Genomic DNA, 21,999 nt, shown 5'->3' with positions numbered 1-21,999 from the left:
GTCGTGCGGAGGAGGGGGTCGTCAGAACACTCATTTCGACAATCCCAGGTGTCCACTGAGTGTTAGAAATGATTAGGCTTATAGATTAATTGAACACACGTCAGACTTAATTAAGCATGGCGTTTAATTAACCATGTAATTAATCTTATAGAGGCCGTACACATGCGCGCCGATTCCAATTGGTTGAAATTTCAGCAGGCAGCTGACACAAACTTGTAACTGTTCTCTGCTAGCAAGTCCATTAAATTAAATGTCTGAAGCAAGAATAGACACATAATCCCTTTCATGACTCAAGCCCTGAGATCTGGCCCAGGTGAGACTCCAGTGCTAACAGTTAGCGGTAAATCATAGCTACTTTCATATAACTCCAGTTCTCCATTACCAACTTAAAAGGTCTTCCGCAGATCAAGGGGTCAAATGGGTCATGGTGCAGATCTTCAAGATAGCCCAGCCTACTCTTAATCCTGCAGCCTTAAAAGGATAGATCGTCCAAAAATTTAAATTGTGTCCATCACCTTCTTGTTGTTCCAAACTTGAATGACTTACTTTCTTCTGCAGAACACAAAACTGGAAATCTTGACATTTGGCGTCCAATTGACTTTTTTATGGACCTAAAAGACAGTTCTCAAAATATCTTGTTTTGTGTTGCACAGCAGAATGCAAGTCATACAGGTTTGGAACAACATGAAGTTAAGTAAATTATACTATAATTTTCTTTTTGGGGTGAACCATCCCTTTAAGCATCTAGGCTATTGTGCCAGAACTTTATTAGAACCAAAGGTGTATCCTGGTACGTCGACAATGAAGCTACCACAGATTTAAGATGATATTTATAGATCTTACAAAATTTTCTGTGATAAAAGTCACAACCTGGTTGAACATATTTATAGCACATGCGTTTTATCAAAAATGACCCAAAGCTTAAGATAAACAGCACAGGTAACTGTAAACAGACAGTAAACCTGATCATTTGGGTTAACAAAGTCACCAACAGCAGAACTTCAGATTCAACCCAACCCCACGGCGGATAAAAAAGGAACTCACATAATCGTGGAAAGCCTTGGCCTCGCTGGAATGTTCACATGTCTCCCGTCGATCTGGAGCTGCACAGTACAGATCCCAGAATACACTGCAAAATAAGGCAGAATAAACAAAGCTGAGTATCAAATGAACTTCACCGAACTAAACAGCTGCCAAACTAAACACCAACAGGCTGTGGTACACTTAACACATCAAGGCCACGTGAAAAATAGTACTGAATGGCATGGTGTGTTCCGGGTCTTCTTGTTCTAATTTCTCCAATTAGCCTAGTCTTTACCGAAAACATTTTTACAGAAAACCTTGAGCTCAGCTGGGATGCAACTCACCTACACACAAATAAAAACACAACATTGGAATTGTCATTTACAACCCTTAAGGGTTTATTTTAACACTCAATATAATTTAATTCAGCGGCTTTTCACCATTCTGAGCTTTTTTTGATGGAACCACTAAAAATAATAAGAAACAAAACTCAACGCAATGAATTTATAACAACGATACAACGCATTTTTAACATCTAAGAAAATTTAATTTAGATTTTTTTACAGATTGAGTTATGAAATCTTCTGATAACTTTCAAGTTAGTGATGCAAGATGTGAGAACCGCAGGGTTTTGGGGGCGATGCAGATTCGATTTTTCTGTGATGTAAACGTGAGAAACGGTTTTAGATCAGGCTTTGGCTCAAGCACACTGTAAAAGGACGTCAGAGTAAGAACAGAAGAGCATCACACTCAGAAGAACATGACAGCTTCCATCAAAGCTGGGTCACTACAATCATAACCCTTAGATAGCTTCCCACTTTATGAGGTGTGACCTGCAAGTGGCTAATCAATTAGGCTTGATATTTGTTAATTAAGGAAATACGGTCCTTAAGGGCTGCTAGGGGGAGCGGGTTTCACTCCAAATGCTCCCTTAATTACTTAATTGAAAATAAGTACCTGTTAAACAGGTCGGCATTAAACCGCTCTCACTCTTTAGATATTGATTTAATGGACGCTTCATAAAAGCTGCTGAAGCAGGTCTTAAGAAAACGAACACAAGTTGTTCCATCTTCCGAGGCAGCACTTCTTACCGCTGTGCATTATTTCTGCTGATGTAACAAAATTAGACTTCTGTTCTGAATGTGGGAAAAAGCTTACGTTTGATATGACAGATTGCAAAAAGGACAAAATAAGCCACTCACGACACAGCGACAGGTCAATGGGGCTAATCAGTTTCCACTCATTTCATATATCTTGCCGTGGAGTGGAAACCATTTGACGGATTTGTGTTCGTGAGCATAACACAAAGGATAACTTATGACAGCTTTCATAAATCACTCACTGTTTATGGGTGGAATAAGAAAGCAAGGTTAAACAACATTCAGCTCATCAGACTACAAAAGTAGAGGAACTGCAGCAAAAATCAAGAGTTTAGATTTAAATGCAGATTGAATTCATACTTCTTACTGGGAATAGGTCAGCCAAAAATTAAAATTATGTCATCACTTGCTCAAAACTACATGGACTTGGAACAAAATGAGGCATCTTCAGTGGAACACAAAAAGAGACATTTTAAAGACCACACTGGTCGCCCTTCTCTATGACATTTCAAAAGGACACAAAAGTACCATAAAGGTAGTTCATATAATTTCATCTGTGATTTCATGAATGAATCATTCAGACCATTTCTGAGAAATGGATGAAGATTCTCAGAATCTAAATGATTTATTCACAAATCAAACTTCTCTCATGAACATCAAAAACAGCTAGGGTACATAGGCCTAAATTTCAACCTGATCTTCACACAAGGCCATTGTAAAGCTCCAAAAACTGGTATAGCATTCTTTAGACCAATGTTGCTTTTTGTCATTTTGGAGAAATAGCCTTAATCCTCATTCATGTCAAGATGTTCTTCAAAAATTTTGCCTTTTGTGTTTCACAGAAGAAATTAAGTCACGTATTTGTAGGATATTTTGGGTCAACTATTCCTTTATAACATGGAGGTGATTTATAACAATGGTGGGGATGATCTACTCCATCTAAATGAGAGAAGTAAGCAGAGAAAAAAAAAAAAAGGAAAAAAAAAAAAAAAGGAAGACAAGATGCATTACAAGAACCATACACAAGTACGTAAATGAGCACTCAGTAGGAGGTACCATACATTTACACCTCACATCGTATAGAAGCCATGAACCAGGAAACAAATAAAACAGGTGAAAGGAAGGGAAAAGAAAAAGCGAGAAAGGCACTTTGACAGAGGAACGTCATGCCTGTTCTTCGCCCTTCAGTCAGTGCACAATAAAGCCAGGCGGCATTATCATATCTATCAGCTGCCGTTAAAGAGATTGCAGCTTTGTCGGAAAGCTGCTGGAGGGAGACAGCAGGACCATCTCAAATCCAATCAGGGTGCAGGGGAAATAAGACGCCAGTTACACTTTGTTACTGAAAAGCCGCAACTAGACACACATCAAGGAAGGAATGGAGAGCACGAGCAAGTAACTTTTTATTTTTATTTTTTATTTTTTGATAAAGTGAGTTCGGTTACCTTGATTGCAGCAGGAAAACTTGTTTAATGCTTTGAGGTTTGTCTTTAAAAAGCTGGTGTGATGACACTATGACATACCTGCGTGGCTTTTAAAATACAATTAGTTTACAAAGTCTGAAATGATGCAAAATCTTGTCATGTTAAAAAATAAAACAAACCAAATAAAAACTGAATTGTTTATTTAAAAAAGTAATAAAACTTCAAAACATACAAGAAAAACTAGAAAAAAACTATTTTTTTAAAAATTGGGATTGGGGTATTGGGATTGGGCAATGACCTAAACAACTGGATTCGTTTCTCAAACACTGGTTGCCTGCACATGCAACAGGCCTGAACACGTACACTTCCCACCATACCATGTCTCCAACTTTTTTTCCTTTTGATAATAGATAATATAAGACAATATACACCCAGAGAAACAACTTCCAATACCTCAATATGACGTATTTTTATATATTCAGCAAGAAACAAATATGTTGGAGGAAGTAATTAGATGGCATGGGAGTTTACCTATTAAAACATAAAAAGACTGAATAAGAGTTTGCTAAAAATCAATGCCTAAATAGCCATTTGGCAGTGTTAGACAAATTATTTACTTTAAGACAAGAAAAATTAATCCATTATTGGGCCATTATTTTGATTTTAACAACATGCTGCAAAACATCAAAGTACTACACAGAAAACAGAAAATTATACAACGCGCATGCAACAACAAAAAGACGTAACCAAACAATATAAAATAAGTGTTTTATGTCCGTTTGTTAGCCCACGTTTCTTTTGCTCTCAGCATCAAAGCAATATTGTAAAACATGACCTGACCTAAGAGGTTATCAGTGTAAGATGTAAATCAGCTGCCTATTTATTTGCAGATTGTGTTATGTCAGAGAAGAAACATTTATGCAGTATGATTGATTATTTAAAGACATGTTGCGTTCTACCTGTTTTCATTTACACCCAGGCCAACTTTAAAATGCACACACAACCACAACAGCCTTTCTTTTTTTGTTTGTTTCCTCTGTTAAACAGTTGCATTTAAGTTAATGTACTTGAGGTGAACACTTCTGTGTGGCTTTTCTGTCATCTCTACCAATCACAAAGAACAATGTCAGCTTTAGGTCATCTGAAAGTAAAACCATGTAACATTTCTGTCGCTCAACTTTCTCCTTTCTTACCAGACATCAATTAAATAAATCTATGCGCAAGATAAATCAAAAACGGTCATCCTTTTTTTTTTTTTTTGCGATCCACACCTGCACCCCAACTAAAACCACCACCCCCAACCCCTTGCCTTGCTTGCCTTACAACAGATGTGGATGACTGCCCCTCTCTCCAAACTTTGCCTCCACCCCCTTCTGCCCCACCCTAGAGCCTGGTGCTACCATTCAAACCCCCTTACAAGAGTAAACTGCCTTAGACAGAAGGGAAGAAAACGCAAAAGGGGGTGGGCAGTGGAGAAGGAGATTTGGCTGTTTAACACAAAGAAGACTGGAATGCAAGGAGTTAATCCGTTTGAGGGTTCTTCCGCAAACAAAGGACAGGCCTCCAGACAAAGGTTGGTGGGGGTATGCAGAGGGGGGAGGGGTTTGCTTTCCCTTACCATCTGGCCCTTTTGTTTGGGGGAGGGGGGTTGGTGAAGAGGGCGGTACTCCTTGGCCCCTCCGAGTCCCTAAAACCCTGACACAACCCCCCTCCTCTACGTGTTACAGCTCCAGACAGACGCTCCTCCAATAGTGTCAACACCATACAGAGACCCTCCAAAACCTACTAGATTCCTAATAATCTCACAGAGAGGAGCCAGTAATCCAAGATGGAGAATAAGTGGAGTGTGATAAATGAACACACTGCTCTATGTGAACCTGATCTACACACACTGATCTTATTTTTGAGTAAGCTAAGAACATAACATATATGAATGTTTCCAAAAATTACCAGAAGATAAAAAAGCTCCAGGACACTAAGGTTCCCTGGTGTAAACACTACCTCTTAGATAAACATGATTTTCCAAGCAAGCGCAAACTGGTTTATGGCAGCTTTTTTCTAGTCTAACTAGTCCACTAGCTTAGCCATGTTTTTACTAGCAAAAAAGCTGGTTAAAGGAGTAGCCTAGTTCATTTCCTGAATGACAATTTCCTGATAATTTATTCACCCCCTTTTCATCCAAGATGTTCAAGTCTTTATTCAGTTGCAAAGAAATTACTTTTTTGAGGAAAACATTCCAGGATTTTTTCCATATAGTAGACCTCAATGGTGGCCAACGGGTTGAAGGTCCAAACTGCACCATCAATGCAGGGTCGTGCGAAAAACGTATTCTCTCCTCCAACTTCAAATCGCCCGACATTGTTGTTTTTTTGTAAGGGGGGTTTGACTTTCTTTGGACATTCGCTTTGTAAACACTGGGTCGGGACTTCCGCCTACATCATGCGTGACCTTTCCAATTTGACTAAATAATGCATGAAGTCGAGCTTGTAAAAGACAAGCATTTGTGGTTAAAAAGTATATAAATTTGTTTTTGTTTTTTTAGAAAATTACTGGGATCGTGTAGGGCCCTTTGAAGCTGCAATTTGGACCTTCAACCCATTGGTCCCTGTTGAAGTCCACTATATGGAGAAAAATCCTGGAATGTTTTCCTCAAAATCCTTAATTTCTTTTTGACTGGAGAAAAAGACACGAACATCTTGGATGACAATGGGGGTGAGTAAATTATCAGGAAATTTTCATTCTGGAAGCGAACTACTCCTTTAACTATCAGAGTCTGGGTTCTCTGTTGGTTGACCAAGGGAAACGTTCTATTAAGTAAGCTAAGAATCTAAAATCCTGGTCTTTTCAACAGTGTTATGAATATTGGATCTTACTGACCGGACTGTACGTCGACCCCTCACAGCCTAATTTTAATTCACATAATTATTTCAAATTAAATATGCCCTCTATCCTGGATAAGGTTCACAGAGATAAAGACCAATACAAGAACATGTCTTGAAATCAACCAACATTCATACATTAAGATCTTTCACATGCTTCCACAGCATTTTACTCTGTGTATAAAACAGGCCTAATGCTGTATGGCAACATACAGATACCTACTTCCAAGAATAATGGACCAGCGTTCATTTAGGCTCCTCTAACAGCTAGCATGGCCAAACCGTCAGAGAATGTTAGGGGTTTTGAGTTACAAGATCGATACATACCACCACCATGAGTGCAGGAATCCAGGAGGCTCTCCTAATGTGATATTCTTCTCCCATCGGATCTAAAAAGGTAGAAACAGACAAAGAGACATAGAAAAAGAGGTTAAGTATGAATAGACCAGGTTCACAAGGCATGAACTACAGTTAAAAAGCTCCTTTACAATATTAAAACAAATTAACCATCTAGTTCATTTGGTTCAGCAGACCAATCGCTACAGTCTAGAGATCTACAAAAACCATTTAGCTGTTGTGTTATCCAAACGGTTAGCTAAATAGGTGGTCCTAAAGAAGCCCTATAATTAGGTCTCATTGGTTTCGGGTCACACTGATATATGAAGTGATGTATAGACACCTCAATACACTAAGACAGATGTTAAAAGTTTTTATAGCTTAAACAGATGCTCAAAAACATAATGACCAAAACACTTGTCTGAATGTATTGTAGAACTGGTGCTTTTGAGTGCATAATTTACAGACAAAATAGACATTCAACCCTAATTATGATGCACATCGAGACCAACCTCTGGAGAATAATATATATGTCCAATACACGTTTCTAACACACCATTTCAAGTATTACCTAATGGTGATTTTCCACAACAAATCAGGTCACGTTCTCTCTCTTTACAGATTACACCTACTCAGCCTACCACTGTAACGGATGGTACTTTTCCCAGCAGACATATCGATTTTATAACATGCCCTGTCCATAACTATGCACCCAAAAAGCTGATGTGCATTATTCTGCATCTCCCTGATGTAAGGGACTGATTAACAATGTTTTAAACCGTGTGTGTGTTTGTGCTGATCAGTGCAGAGCTGTGTAGCCCCTTGAGGTCCAAGGTGTAAGTAGAGGGAGTTTCAGCAGTAATTGTAAGGTGGCAAAGGAAACAAGCAGGTGACTGCTCCCTCATTAAGCTTCAATGCACAGGTGCGTCCTCCTGCTGTGTACCTGCCTGGGCCGAAAGACCTCCCCTGTGGTGTACAAGTGTGCCTGTGCTAAGGTCTCAAGATCTGACGAGCATTCGCCTAATTGAATAGCAACAGCGGTAATGACGACTGTCGATGGCACGCATGTTGACGCCCTACTGCCGTTAAAAAAAAAAAAAAAAACACTAAAAGTTGGTAAACACAGCCATCTGTTTACTTGTTGACTCTTTAATATTTACTTGCGGTGTACAGTCTAATTTTGCATGCATATATGGCCTAAGTTGCAGAATTCGTCTTTCTAAAACTATGTTATTGGGTTGAATTGATAACCAAATTTTGTAGTCAATACCTAATGCAACAAATAAACATCCAATTAAACTATGACTGTGAATAGATTTAGTAATTATCAATATGATAAATTACTTTGCACTTACTGTCAGTATATTCCATTATTTTTTAAGAAAAAAAAAAAACAATGGTTGGATGTAGGGTTCAACAGTTCATTAGAATGATGCACACAGCAAAATATATTAAAAACATCTTACAATGCAAGTTTGTAAATTTATGCTCAAATATTTTACTTTTCATTTCAACAATACACAGGATCAATTACGATTAAATTTCATCATAAAAATTAGAAGCCCACCAATTTATCAATAACACTTTATGGACAGTTTACAAGAGTCCATTTTTAAAATTAACTAATAATTAATGCTGTAGGATTATTGTTCATTGTTAGATTGTTATTTCATAATTTACTAATACACTTTTGAATTAAGTTGTATGTTATTATTAGTTCATGCACTAAGAACTAACATGAATGATCAAGTTATAATTACTATATTCATATTGATTTATTTCAAAAGTGCAGTACATTTTCATGGCTCAGTGGTGTTTTTTATTTTTGTAATAAAGTTCATCACTATTTTACTTGGAGTGTTAGGTTTGTTTTCATTTCTTGAATCTCACTCAACATATTGAGTTGTCTAAGTACTGGAATTTGTGTGAAATTATGATATTGTACTGTGGTACACAGGTATTTAATAAAAAAGTACTGGCTTAAAATTTGAAGGCAGTACTTTTTTTATTAAATATCTGTGTATTGTGGCACCTTATACTGGCTAAAACTCAGAAACAACAACATCTCACCTGTCTGACCAAGATCCCTGGAGATTCTCACAAGCACAAGGCCAGACTTTGGCACAGTGCTTTATCTTTGTCAAACTTTGTCTGAGCGAAACATTTAAAAACACAGGGTGCATTTGGAAGTCCACTGCAAGCTCTTAATGATACCCACATAAACAAACACAGCAGGTAGTGGAGGACCACAGCAGATGCAATAAGATAGATGATAACATTTAAAAAGTTCACAATCTGTAAAGGTCCTGAAGCACTAAAGAAGAGGTACACAATCTTGTTAATGTCTTATAATGTCAAACAATTAACATTTACACATCTTTATAGCTACAAGCAAAATCTTGTCAAAAACGCCTCCCTTAGCCATTCAAATTATGAACTGAAAACCTGAATGGACGTCACCTGCTTCTTACAATAGGGCCCTATGATTTCAGTGATGTGGAAAAAAAAACAGAAACATGGAATGCAGTCATAAAAACGGAATTTACTATATAACACGGAATTTGCCTAATTTTGAATGGATACAACAAAGCAGGCCAGTAAATTTAAATAAAAACGAGATATGGACTAATGTCTGTGAATACTAAGCTGCAAAAATACTATATGAATCCTGCATGTTCTGCATGTCTCTGTGTAAATTATTGGCGCATATTTTCGATTGCAACACACTTATGTGAGAGTCACTTCATGTGAGAGTCACTTCATGAGCATTTTACCATTTCATTTGAGAAAAACTATGGTCATATCATATTCAATCAGAAACATCTTCACAGCAATCTGACAAAATAAAAGTTTGGTTTAACTTGAAGAAATTGTGACAGAAATACTACTTAATGTAATGATAGTACCACTACTACTACAACTACTACTAAAATTATGATTAAAACATTATACATACATTAAAATAAAATGGATATGGCCCTATAATAACTATAAATGACTTTCAACAAAGCACAATAAAAGCATTTTGTGATAAATTAAGCCCGCAGGTTGTCAAAATCTTTAAAAATGCAAGGTCCACATAAACTGGCTTCTTTATTCATTCAAGTATAGGCTAACAAACTTTGTAAAACTTCTTAAAAAAACGACAACCGATACAAGTCTTTGATCGGCCTTAAAAGAGAGCATTACAACAGATCAGGAGATCGAGAGTAGGCTATATTACAAACCAATTGCTCCTATTCCCACTGAGGCCAACGATAAATCAGACTTTTAACACGCAGTCGTGTTTAAGAGCGGTTCTAAACACAAGTGGTGGCATCACCTCCACTCCAGACATGTAGTGTACTCAAGCTCTATATAACATTCATATAGTGAGAATAGCACTGACACATCTACAGCAGAAGCTCCTCCGCTTCACAAAACCGTAACGGCAATCCACTTTACCATGCTAGTAGCCGCACAAATGTTAATGCAGTGATTGCGCCCCCTCAACGGTGCTCAAAATGATTTTTAGAAACACTGGTGGCACATTATGTAATATCATAGCAATGACACTTCCATTTATTGATCAAGACCTTTCAATGTTTTAGCAGATAAATGCAGGACGCTTTGGAGAAACAATATCAGATATCAGACTTTAAGAGTGTTGTAATGAGAAACTAAATTCTATATTACAAAAAGTAACAGCTCATATGTGCTGAAACAAAGCAATTGGAATTGATTGATCAATATGAATAAAACGCACAACGAATCGAGCCTCAACCAAAAATTATTCATTTCTGGCCTCAAACCTGGCTTGAATTAATATTAGTTTTTCCTGAGTACACAATAACAAGTGTTTGCTTGGGAAAGTAGATTGTGCGAGACCACTTACCTCTGATAGGAAGGTCTGTGCCGATTTCTGTGCGCCAACATGCAGCAAGTACTCATACACATATAAAGCTAACCTGCAAGACAAAAGAGCAAAAAGGCATTGTAATTCACAGTTAGTTCTATAAATTTTTGGGTTGTTCCCAAACTTCAAGTTAGAAAAATGCAGTTCCACAGGCTCTCCCATTCTAGATGGACAAGCAAACACATTGCAGCAATTAACTTTGGTGCATGTCGAAACCTCACAGGCGCTAAGTCGCAAAGCATTCTTGGAAATGCAGGCTGGTAAAAACTGGTTGAAATCTGAGATTTGATGTAAGCAGCATTCATTTCTGACACTAAAGTCTGGCCGAGTTTATGAAGTCAATATCAATACAAGTAAAATTTATTTACACCGATTGATACCACAACAAATATACACACTACCATTGAAAAGATTGTGTTCAGTAAGATTTTTTTTATTAATACCATAATTCAGCAAGGATGCATTTAATTAATTATAAGTGACAGTAAATACTTTTATAATGCAACAAAAGATTTTATTTTTCAAATAAATGTTGTTCTGTTGAATGTTCCATTCATCGATAAATCCTCCAAAAAAATTAAATAAAATAAAAATTAAAGAAGAAATAGAAATACGCTGATTTGGTGCTAATATGACAGTGGAGTAAAATCTATTACAATAGAAAAAATATTTTGAATGCTAGTATGCATGCATTTAATGGCATATTAATATTAGCATACATTTTAACAAACATAATACCATATAGCTGGTAAATATATTTTTTTAATGAAATTGAAACTGCTTTTCATTTTTGACTGATGCAATTAAAATAAATATCAGTAAAGAACATGCATACACTCAAAACATGGATTCCTCATAGCGCATTTTGAAATATTTGCTAAATTAAAAGTAGCCTCCATTAAACAAATAAAAATTAGGGCTTTCAATTAATCAAGATTAAATTAAGTAATCTGGTGCAGTTATTTAAAAAAATAAATAATGTGATTTAGTTAATTAAATAAACATAACTTACAAATATAACCAAAAAATATAATAAATTAATAGAGTTTTCCAACCATCAGAGCAATTCAATCAATGTTTCTAAGAGCCACTTTGTAATGAATATTAAACTAATCTAAATGCAATCATGTGTAAATGTTCATATTTTTCAGCAAATATTAATGATTAATTTAATTACTGTAATTTAATCAAAAATTGTAAAATTGACAGCCCTAACAAAAATGCATTATCTATCCACATTGAACACTTCCCATTACTATTTAAAGAGCATCTCCAGAAGAACAGCTTCAAGGATCAAATACCAAGGACTCATTTTCCCCTGAAACGTCTGAATTATTTCTTGGTGTTTCATCAGACGTACTCATTTTAGGAGCTCCCCTCAAGTATATATATATATATATATATACAGCTGTCAACAAAGTTGTACTTTTGTGCGATGCAGGAAAAGATTTCAGACTTTTGCTTCTAATTTAATTACACTCATTTTTAACATTTGGAAAAATGGAAATTCATAATCTTAAGTATGGTGCGGAGCTCATGCCACACTTAATTTTCTCAAAAACACTTAACATCTGTGTAGGTTCTTCCAGCAATGTGACGGAAGCACACAGTGAAGAGATGAGTTCACGAACACCCACGTCCATCAACTGCCTGGCAGACTGACCTCAGAAGACCATTAACACCCACCCTCTCACATCTTTCCCAAAATGATGGACTTCTTCAACTTGGAAGAAAACACCAAGATGAACAAATCGAAATCTTTATTAATTCAGAGATTTTAAGCAACAGGGCTTAAATTAGAATTTAAACATACTTTTTGGGTAACCACATCATTTAGCCGCAAGCGTCAAAAAACTCAATCTGACCATCTTACATGAACATCCCATCGGGATCCCCTAACTAGTTAAAGGCCCATTCACACAGAGAACGATAACTACAATGATAACTATATTAGAATCCACATCAATGAACAATAACACTTTGTTTATTATAAGCACATGCTGCAGATTGTCACCAGTTTTTTCTTAATGCTCAAGCTTTTCAAGAACGATAATTATACCGATAACTATAATGGCGTCCATATCAACAGACAATAACGCTCTTTATTATAAGTGAGCAATACAGTTTTGTTGCCTGCCGCTTTAAATGCTCCAGCTTTTTAAGAATGTTAACTATAATGATAACGGAAGTACTGACCCAGTGTTTACAAAGCCAAGGTGCAACGAAAGTCAAATGGCCTTTACAAAAAAAAAGGTAAAACAACAATGTCGTGTGGTTTTGAAATTGGAGGAGAAAATTTGCTTTTTGGCCTACCCTACCTTTTTGAACCAAAGTACACAAACGAAGAACTAACCACCGTGACTTTTCCAATGCTATTACGCAATGTGTGAATACACGCATGCACATTGCAGAGGTAGTGCAAGATGAGCATTTGTGGTTAAAAAGTATTATTTTATCGGTCTTAGAAAATGACCAATCGTTTCGCTAGATAAGACCCTTATTCCTCTGCTAGGACCGTGTAGAGCCCTTTGAAGCTGCATTGAAACTGTAATTTGGACCTTCAACCCACCGATCCCTGTTGAAGTCTAAATATGGAGAAAAATCATGGAATGTTTTTCTCAAAAACATAATAATAAACTTACATAATAATAAACATATAATAATAAACTCATAAATTTAATTTATTTTCGAAGTGAACTAATCCTTTAAATGCTCAAGCTTTTTAAGAACAATAACTACACCCATGACTACATTAGCGTCCACACCAATGGATGATAACATTCTGTTTATTATAAGAATAAGCTGCAGTTTTGTCACCTAATGCTTTAAATGCTCAGGCTTTTTAAAGGGATAGTTCACCCAAAAATGAAAATGCTGTCATTAATTATTCACCCTAATGTCGTTTCAAACTCCGTTCATCTTCGAAACACAAATTAAGATATTTTTGATGGAATTTGAGAGCTCTCAGTGTCCTAAAGACAACAAGTCTTTAGGTAGCAAGGAGATCGGTAAAGTAATCAATGTGACATCAGGGATTCAACCGTAATTTTATGAAGCTACGAGAATACTTTTTGTACGCAAAAAAAACATAAAATAAATGACTTTATTCAACAGTTAATCTCCTCTACGTCAGCGTAGGGGTGGGCGATATGGGAAAAATATCATATCATGGTTTTTTTTTTTTTAGAAATATCACGATTCACGATTTTATCACGATTCTTTGTCATGTTGGTTTTACTATTTTGGTTTTACAAGTTGTCTGAGCATTACAGCCAAACTAGAAAGACAAAGCCTTTCAAGGTAACAAAAAAAAAAAAAAAAAAAAAAAAAGACATGGCAGATATTTAGGCCAAAGTGGGCGAAGATAAAAAATCTTTGTCATTCTTTTATCTTTCTTATTAAAAAATAAGAACAAAGATACACATTACAAATACACATAATATACAAATAAAACAAACAGTGCTTTATTTTCAGGTACAATAGGTGTATTTAGCAGAGCATTCAATTAAATTGAATGAACAAATATAAAAATAAAACACTACATAGACTGATTCCTAAAGCAACTGTATTAAAGTTTTTCAGTCAAGAATAGTGAGTGATTTTTCTCTTTGTGTTTTGTTTTGTTAACGTTAAATGAATAGTTCCCCCCAAAACGAAATAGTCATCTGTCTGTCAATTCTGTCATAATGTTTTATTTTTATACCATCATTTACTCAAAGGTTGTTTTAAACCTGAATGAGTTTCTTTCTTCTGCTGAACATAAATGCTATTTTGAAGAAGGTGGAAAACCAATCAGTTGCTGGTCCTCAGTGACTTCCATAGGATTTTTTCCTATTATCAAAGTCAACGTGGACCAGCAACTGTTTGGTTACCCTCATTCTTCAAAATATCTTCTTTTGGGTTGAGCACAAGAAATTAATAGAGGTTTGGGACAACATGTGAGTGAGTAAATAATGACAGAAATTAAATTTTAGGGTGAACTATCCCTTTAATGACAGTCGACAGCATGTTTAGTGTCCTGTCCCTTTAAGAGCTGCACGCATCTAATATACAGGCACGCATCCGTTTCTCTCTTAACTATTTACTTTCATTTTAGAGATAACCAACTCAGTCTGTATGTAAACCTTGTGTGTTTTGACAGTATTAGCGCAAAATATAACTTAGTTGAGTAATCAGGCGCTGTTAGACAGGCTTTTTACGTTTTTAGTGTGCATGCTTCAGGTGTATGCGCTCAGAAAAAGCACACGTCAGACCAGCGTGTGAATGAAACATTTAACCAGCAAGGCTTGTGCAAATAATGTACTTTTGCGATCGCGAATAAGTGCAGTGTCCTGTCAGAGTAACTCTACTGCTGTATGTCGTGTTGTACAGTACATAGAGACGGAGGCACCAGAACTGTATTTGCGCTGTAGCACAATACTACGATATTTCTTCAAAAGCAGATCGTAGAGACATTTTTATCGTCCACGATCAAAAATCGTCATATCGCACACCCCTACGTCAGCGTAACGCTGTTTTGGAGAATATCCGCTGGACGGAAACTGCATACGCTCTTTTGTGTCAGCCGCACCGTGCAGATACGTATTCTACGTATATTTACGTTTTGATTTGAACAAAAACAGTGCCTCCGGTATGCGACTAACACAGAAGAACGTACACAGTTTCTGTCCAGCAGATATTCTCCAAAATGTCACTAGGGTGACACAGAGGAGACGAATTTGAATAGTCTTTTTTTTTTCTTTTGTGCACAAAAAGTATTCTCGTAGCTTCATAAAATTACATTTGAACCCCTGATGCCACATGGATTATTTTACTGATCTCCTTGCTACGTTTCTGGACCTTGATCTTGTAAGGACCCTTGCTGTCTATAGAAGGTCTGAGAGCTCTCAGATTTCATAAAAAAATATCTTAATTTGTGTTCTGAGGATGAAAGGAGGTCTTATGGGTTTGGAACAACATGAGGGTAGCACGATACTACGATATTTCTTCAAAAGCAGATCGTATCAATGACAGAATTTTCATTTTTGGATGAACTATCCATTTAAGAGCGATAACAAGATAGATAACTATATTAGTGTCCACACCAATGGATGATAACATTTTGTTTATTACAAGCGTGCGTTGCGGTTTTGTCGCTTGCTGCATTAAATGTTTACTTTTTTTAGCGTTCACATCCTCAGACGACTAACAGTGTTCATTTTAAGTGCATACTGCAGTTTTTTTCAGTTGCCACTTTAAATGCTCTGGGTTTTTAATAACGATAACCATGTCAATAACTATATTAGCATCCACACCATCAGACCATAATGTTCTGTTTACTATGAGCACTATAAGCTACTGTAAGCTTTTTAAAGTCAAGTGGATTCTGATTGTCTGTCAATGTTTTATTCATTAATCAGCTAGAAAAAAATTACTCTGAAAGTGATTCCAACAATATTGTTCCTCAATGCCGTTATCGTTATAAATATGGTGTGAACTTCTCTATTCTCATAGAATTGGAACAATTTTTTAAAACTGCACTTTTTTATCATCTTGGTGTGAATCAATGGGCCTTAAGACTAGTCATCTACTTTTTCAGGCATCCCACTGGCTAACCAATTTCAAAGATGTAGTTTGCATGCAAAGCCCAACGATAGTTGGTTTGTTGAAAACCTGACCTCTAGACGGAGTCATGTACTCGACAGCGCAAGTCAGCTCATATGAACCCAACTGGCGCGGAGATGGATCAAACGGAGATTCCCACGAGTGGCTGGATGAAATTTTCATCGTAAGCTCTGGATGATCTGAGGAGCATCTGCAGGTTGATGATGGGTTCCTGCTTTCAGCCTGATGCATTATTGAGAAGGACTTCATCTACGGTGGGCTTCATGGAACGCTTTTTGTCATACTGACAGAGGAACATATCGGTATTTCAACTAATAGCGTGACCGCAGGTGGAGGATCAACAGGCTGAGAAGCTCAGTGTGCGTTCGACTAATCCTCATGCAATACAACAGCTCGGTGTGCAATAGGAAGGCGGACCTACTGACTTAATATTTAGATTAATGACTCTGTGAGACCGGTCAAGGGCTATCGTTTTCACACGCCTGCTTGTGAGAGCCGCGCAGCAGGGATAATTTAGACCTTGACAGCGGCGTACGAACGGCTGCGTGGATGTCGATACGCCGATGATGGACAGGCATATCTGACGAGGTTCTGCTTTTGCTCTGCCATTCAGGCATGGCGGCTCACTGTGTGTCCGGTCTCATCATTATGAGCTCTCCTGACTTAACCTGAGAACAAATCTTGACATCTCGCCCGAGGCTCCCAGTCAAGACTCCGTTTATACATAAAAGAGGCAGAGCCCAGTTTAGCTAGCTTAAGCGCAGACAGTTAGCAAATTAACTTTGCGGTCTCATTTCAATAATTTAGCTGCAGGGTCTTGTGTGAAGACGAACACCATGTGAGGAGAGCTAAAAAGGTGTCTGAAGTTTAGAAGTGACGTTTTAAGGCATATGCATCAGGGAGTCTTTAGTTTCACCTCAGGACCCAACTTTGACATAACAGCCAATCAGAAACCGGTATTACACAGCCTGGGTTGCATTTTCTTTTACCTGGAGTAGTTTTTTGAGGATGATGGCACACTGTAAAAAAAAAAAAAAAAATTAAGTTGTAAACAAAAACAAAGATTATTGGAGTAGCCTATGATTTATAAGAAAATACAATATCAGTCTTTATCCTTAAAATGTTCAATTTAATTCAATGTGCTATTTGCTGTTTCTTTGTAATTAATTAGTTAAAATGGTTTCTACATTAATTTTTTCCAGTGAATGTCAAGAAAACATCCATGCTGGCATTTGCAAAACTGCACCAATTTTATAATTCTGGTCGTTACCAATAAGCTGGAAATTATTTATTGGTCAATAAATGGCTGATATTACATTTTATACAATTTTGTATTTAAAATAAACTTAACAGTACAACTAAAAACAATGATTTTAAGCTAACTTGAACATGAAAATTAATAATAAATATATTTTGGGGGATTTACTAAAGATTGCAATTAACAATATTATTAAATTATAAATTAATAGTGTTATTAAACATTGACAATAAGTGACTGTTAGATAACGAAAAATGGTAATCTAAATGTAAATATACAATACACACAAAAAAAAAACAAAGTGCATCGCTACTGTTTTGAGCAAATATTTTGTTGAAAGCAATCATTTGACCAGAAATTTATCAAAAAAACTATTGAACGTAAGTGCCTTATATGCAACTTGTGGGCAAACCGAGCAACACAATGAATGATTTTATCAATAAATGATTTGCCAACCAATCACAAGTGGCCTGACATTCCACTGACATCATGAAAAGTGCTGTCATAATATTGTTGGTGTGGCCTTGTTCCACATCCTTCTACTTTTTGACCCAACTTAGCTGATCTTTCATTCATAATAACCAAAGATTGACAGAAAAATTCAGCAAAGCAATAGTGCTAAATAAAAAATGTTGATAAACTTTCATGAGGCAATCCATCTCAATTATTCTGATGAAAGCAGAGCGAGCGCTCTTTTAGAAAATATTTCCAAACATGCGCGCACAAAACAGACATTTCCGCGTTACAACTGAGAGCAATCATTAAATATGCCCCTAAATAATTACAGAGAACATCTCTCTTCAAAGTAAACTTAAAAAGCCATACATCCAGCCATCCAAGATGGAAAATTAATTGATTCTCATCCACGTCTGAGAGCAACGTTTATCCAAAACAGAGCAAATCAGACGCTCTTCATAAGAACAATGTCCTGTTTCTGTGTGCATGCTTGATTCCCTTTATATGTTGCTGAAAACACCTCTATGAAGGAGGCTGAACCATCTGGATGAAATCAAAACCGTGCATTCAGACCTACCAATAAACTCAGGGAACCCAGAGAAGTGCTCAAGATGTTGGGGGAAAACAGGAGATGGAGACCTAGATCAGAATCTATTTTCATTAATTTCCACTTAAAAAAAAAACACACCACGCAATTTCTTGTGGCATTCCAACTGATTCGTGGAATTAGATCAAACCTGTGGACGCTAAACTTTGATGGAACTCAAGCTCTGGAATCCATTCAAAACTAAATCAAAGTCAACAATGCCGCAATAAGCTAGGCATTATTGATTCGTAGAGTCCTCCAAGTTCACTTCTTTAAGTGGTTTCTCCAAAGCAAACTTGCCAAGGACTCCAATGAATGATGTTTAAACTTCATTTAGTGCATCCTAAACCTAAATCAGTTCCTTGACAAGCTTAATGGCACCCTTGCTTTACTAGTGTGGACAAATTTATTAACCTCCAAAAACAGAACAAAGCCTGTGTGGTCACAACACCTCATCGTCAAACAGTAGTAACCAACACTTGAGGAGCCGTCTACATCCTTGCATAACCTGTGAGACCAACACACACAACTTCATGTCCATTAGTATAACAGCCAAAATGGTCATTTTAGTCCCTTAATTGCACGTTTCTTGGAAACAGCACCTAGTTTATATGCAAACTTTTGCATACACCTGGTACAACACAAACTTTTGGGAGGCTTTTTACGCAAAAATTACCAGAAAACACTGAAAGGAGTGGTTTCGAGGTGATTAACAACATCTGAATGATAAAATAACTCAAAAGACTTGAGTCTTGTAAGCAACTTCTCATGGATGCTGATCTTCTATACATCATCTTCTCGTTCAGTTTAACTATGACCATCAATATTTCCTTACATTCTTCATTTTTAAGTGTGTTAGATCTCCAAATCATCTCCCATACTAAACGTCCTATCATAGTCTCCAAGTCTGACACAGTAACCTTCGACCCCATATGACAGATTTATGAATATTACAGGTCACTTTATTGCATTTAAGATTTGTAAGGTTGTTTATATGGCAACAGATTATACACAACAGTGGAAAAATCACATGGTGATGAACTACCATAAAAACATTACAATACACAGTGTGGAAAAGTGTGGGAAACTTGAAGCAACACGAGTTTTCATAAAAACCGGTACTTTGCGCTACAAAAAAACAAAATATCGGGAATATGTACGCATTAATGTGTCGGAATTACTAAAATAACTTATTTATCGGTTAGTTTTAAAGCCAAAGCATGCAAATACACACGCAATGGGATAAAAAAATGGCATTAAATAAGAAATAAACCAGCTCAAACAGACACGAGGGGCTACTAAACACTAAACACCTCCACAACTTTAATGCATGTCCGAAAACCGTGAGAAAAAGACTCGGAAGCGTTTATCCAGCAATGTAACTCTTAAACAACAGATGTACGGCGATGCAAAAGATGCACACGCTTCAAAATGAGAGATGCGAGCATGCAACATCACTCGGACTGGATGCATTGGACAGTTCAAGTGTCAAACTTAAATAAAATCGAAAATGCACGAACAACTCAACGCATTAAAGTGCTACAAGCGGCTGTAAAGTTAAGAAAACTCGGGGACGATCACTCCGGAGCGCAAGTGCGCACTAAATACACCTTCAAACAATAGCACGCGCAGTTTTAGAAAGTTGCGCGTCCGTAATAAGCAAGGCGAGACTCTTTAAAGCGCGAGCGATTCACTTACTTTTCTCTGGCTTGACTATCAGAAGGGACGACAGCTCCTTTACCTTTGGCGTACATGCTGGATTCTGTTTTAAGACTTTTACCCCACTCAACACCTGTCAAAGAAAGCAGCCAGGAAAACGTTCTATCTCCATAGCTACCCCCTTTAGTGTTTTCCCTCCCCCCTCCTCCTCTCTCTCTCCCTCCCTCCCTCCCTCCCTCCCTCTTTTTTTTTTTTTTTTTTTTTTTTTTTACATCTCCAACATTGGCCACAAATCAGGCACAGTTTCTATTGGGGGAACTTGAAACAGGTCGCTGGTGATTTTTTTCCCTCTCTCGCGCTGTTCCAGCAATGCGTTCTGCCTCCCGCCTCGTCGGGAAGGGTGGGGGCCTCTTAAAGGGGAACGCACACTCTCTTCCAGTGTTTACTAGGCTGAGGGACTGATATGCAAAAGACGCTGTAAGATTGCCTCGGGCCTTCGTGTATGACTTTGAGGTTTTGAAAGTAAGAATCTACGCTTGTGTTCTGAGATTGGGAATTTGAGGCGTGTTATTGCTACATTTTTTTTGTATGTCCAGTCATCTAACTGAAGGTTTGTTTGACTATTTGAAATATGAAGCGGTTTGGTTTGTAGTATTGCTATCTGATATATATTTTGTAATTTGGATTGTGTTTGTGTGCAAACTACACACAATATTTAAAGGAACAGGACACCTTTTTAAGAGCTGTAGCCAGTGCTGGAGAGTAACTGATTACATGTAATCCGTTTTATGTAATCAGATTCCAAATCTTCAGTAGCCTACTTGAAATTGCATTATGTTATACTTAAAAAAGCATAATTTGAATGCAGTTGCTTTTTTATGGATTATATGATTACATATGCACATAATTCGACAACACATTCGCATTTTAACAGTTCTCTGATGTCAGTTAATGGTCACATTCATGTGCAAGTAAACAAACATAAGATTTCTTCTTGATTGTTTTTATTTTCAAATAATTTGTTTTAATTTTACATTATGATTTAATTAATCATTAGCTTTTTTATCAATAAACCCCCTGCAGTTTTTTTATTCAAAGTTTACTTTATCACATATTACTAGGTTTAGTGCATCCTAAACCTAAATCAGTTCCTTGACAAGTTTAATGGCACCCTTGCTTTACTAGTGTGGACAAATTTATTAACCTCCAAAAACAGAACAAAGCCTGTGTGGTCACAACACCTCATCGTCAAACAGTAGTAACCAACACTTGAGGAGCCGTCTACATCCTTGCATAACCTGTGAGACCAACACACACAACTTCATGTTCATTAGTTCATAGGTCTGTGGTGAACAACAGACCTTAAAGGGATAGTTCACCCAAAAATTTAAATTCTGTCATTAATTACTCACCCTCATGTCGTTCCAAACCCGTAAGACCTTCGTTCATCTTCGAAACATAAATTAGGATATTGTTGATGGAATCCGAGAGCTCTCTGACCCTCCATAGACAGCAAGGATCCTAACACGATCAACGCACAGAAACGTAGCAATGCAAAATACTGTATAAAGCTCCTAGATCATGTTATTTTCATAACTCACAACAACTGTTTTATGGAGTTTTTGTCTGCTGAAAGTATTTTTTTTTTTTCCAGAAAGACATTTCGTCAGCTGAGCAACTTGTAAAATAACAATTGTTGAACAAATGTTGTTAGCATATGTACTTTGGGCTTTAGGGGTAAAATATTGGGAATTGAGGAAAAAGACTATGTATCGTTAG

The 21,999-nt window shown here is 36.8% G+C and overlaps 1 protein-coding gene across 2 annotated transcripts in view; it reads right to left on the bottom strand.

The window, feature by feature from the left end:
- Positions 1–20,537, bottom strand: part of ssbp4 (single stranded DNA binding protein 4) — an 83,666-nt gene extending 63,129 nt beyond the window's left edge. Inside the window, exons 1-5 of one of the 2 annotated variants that reach the window (XM_079425799.1) lie at positions 20,260–20,491; positions 17,251–17,280; positions 10,637–10,709; positions 6,754–6,815; positions 1,045–1,129 (exon numbers count right to left, since the gene is read on the bottom strand). In XM_079425799.1, the coding sequence (XP_079281925.1) occupies positions 1,045–1,129; positions 6,754–6,815; positions 10,637–10,709; positions 17,251–17,280; positions 20,260–20,315 (306 nt within the window). In that variant the 5' untranslated portion in view covers positions 20,316–20,491. Of the gene's footprint in view, positions 1–1,044; positions 1,130–6,753; positions 6,816–10,636; positions 10,710–17,250; positions 17,281–20,259 lie in introns of both variants that reach the window. The other variant, XM_079425800.1, reaches the window with a different exon arrangement.
- Between the last annotated feature and the right edge of the window lie 1,462 nt (positions 20,538–21,999).

This window comes from Barbus barbus, assembly GCF_936440315.1.
Source record: "Barbus barbus genome assembly, chromosome: 9".
NCBI lineage: Eukaryota > Metazoa > Chordata > Actinopteri > Cypriniformes > Cyprinidae > Barbus > Barbus barbus.
The sequence above is the reverse complement of the archived record's forward strand: the minus strand, read 5'-3'. Positions and strand labels throughout refer to the sequence as shown.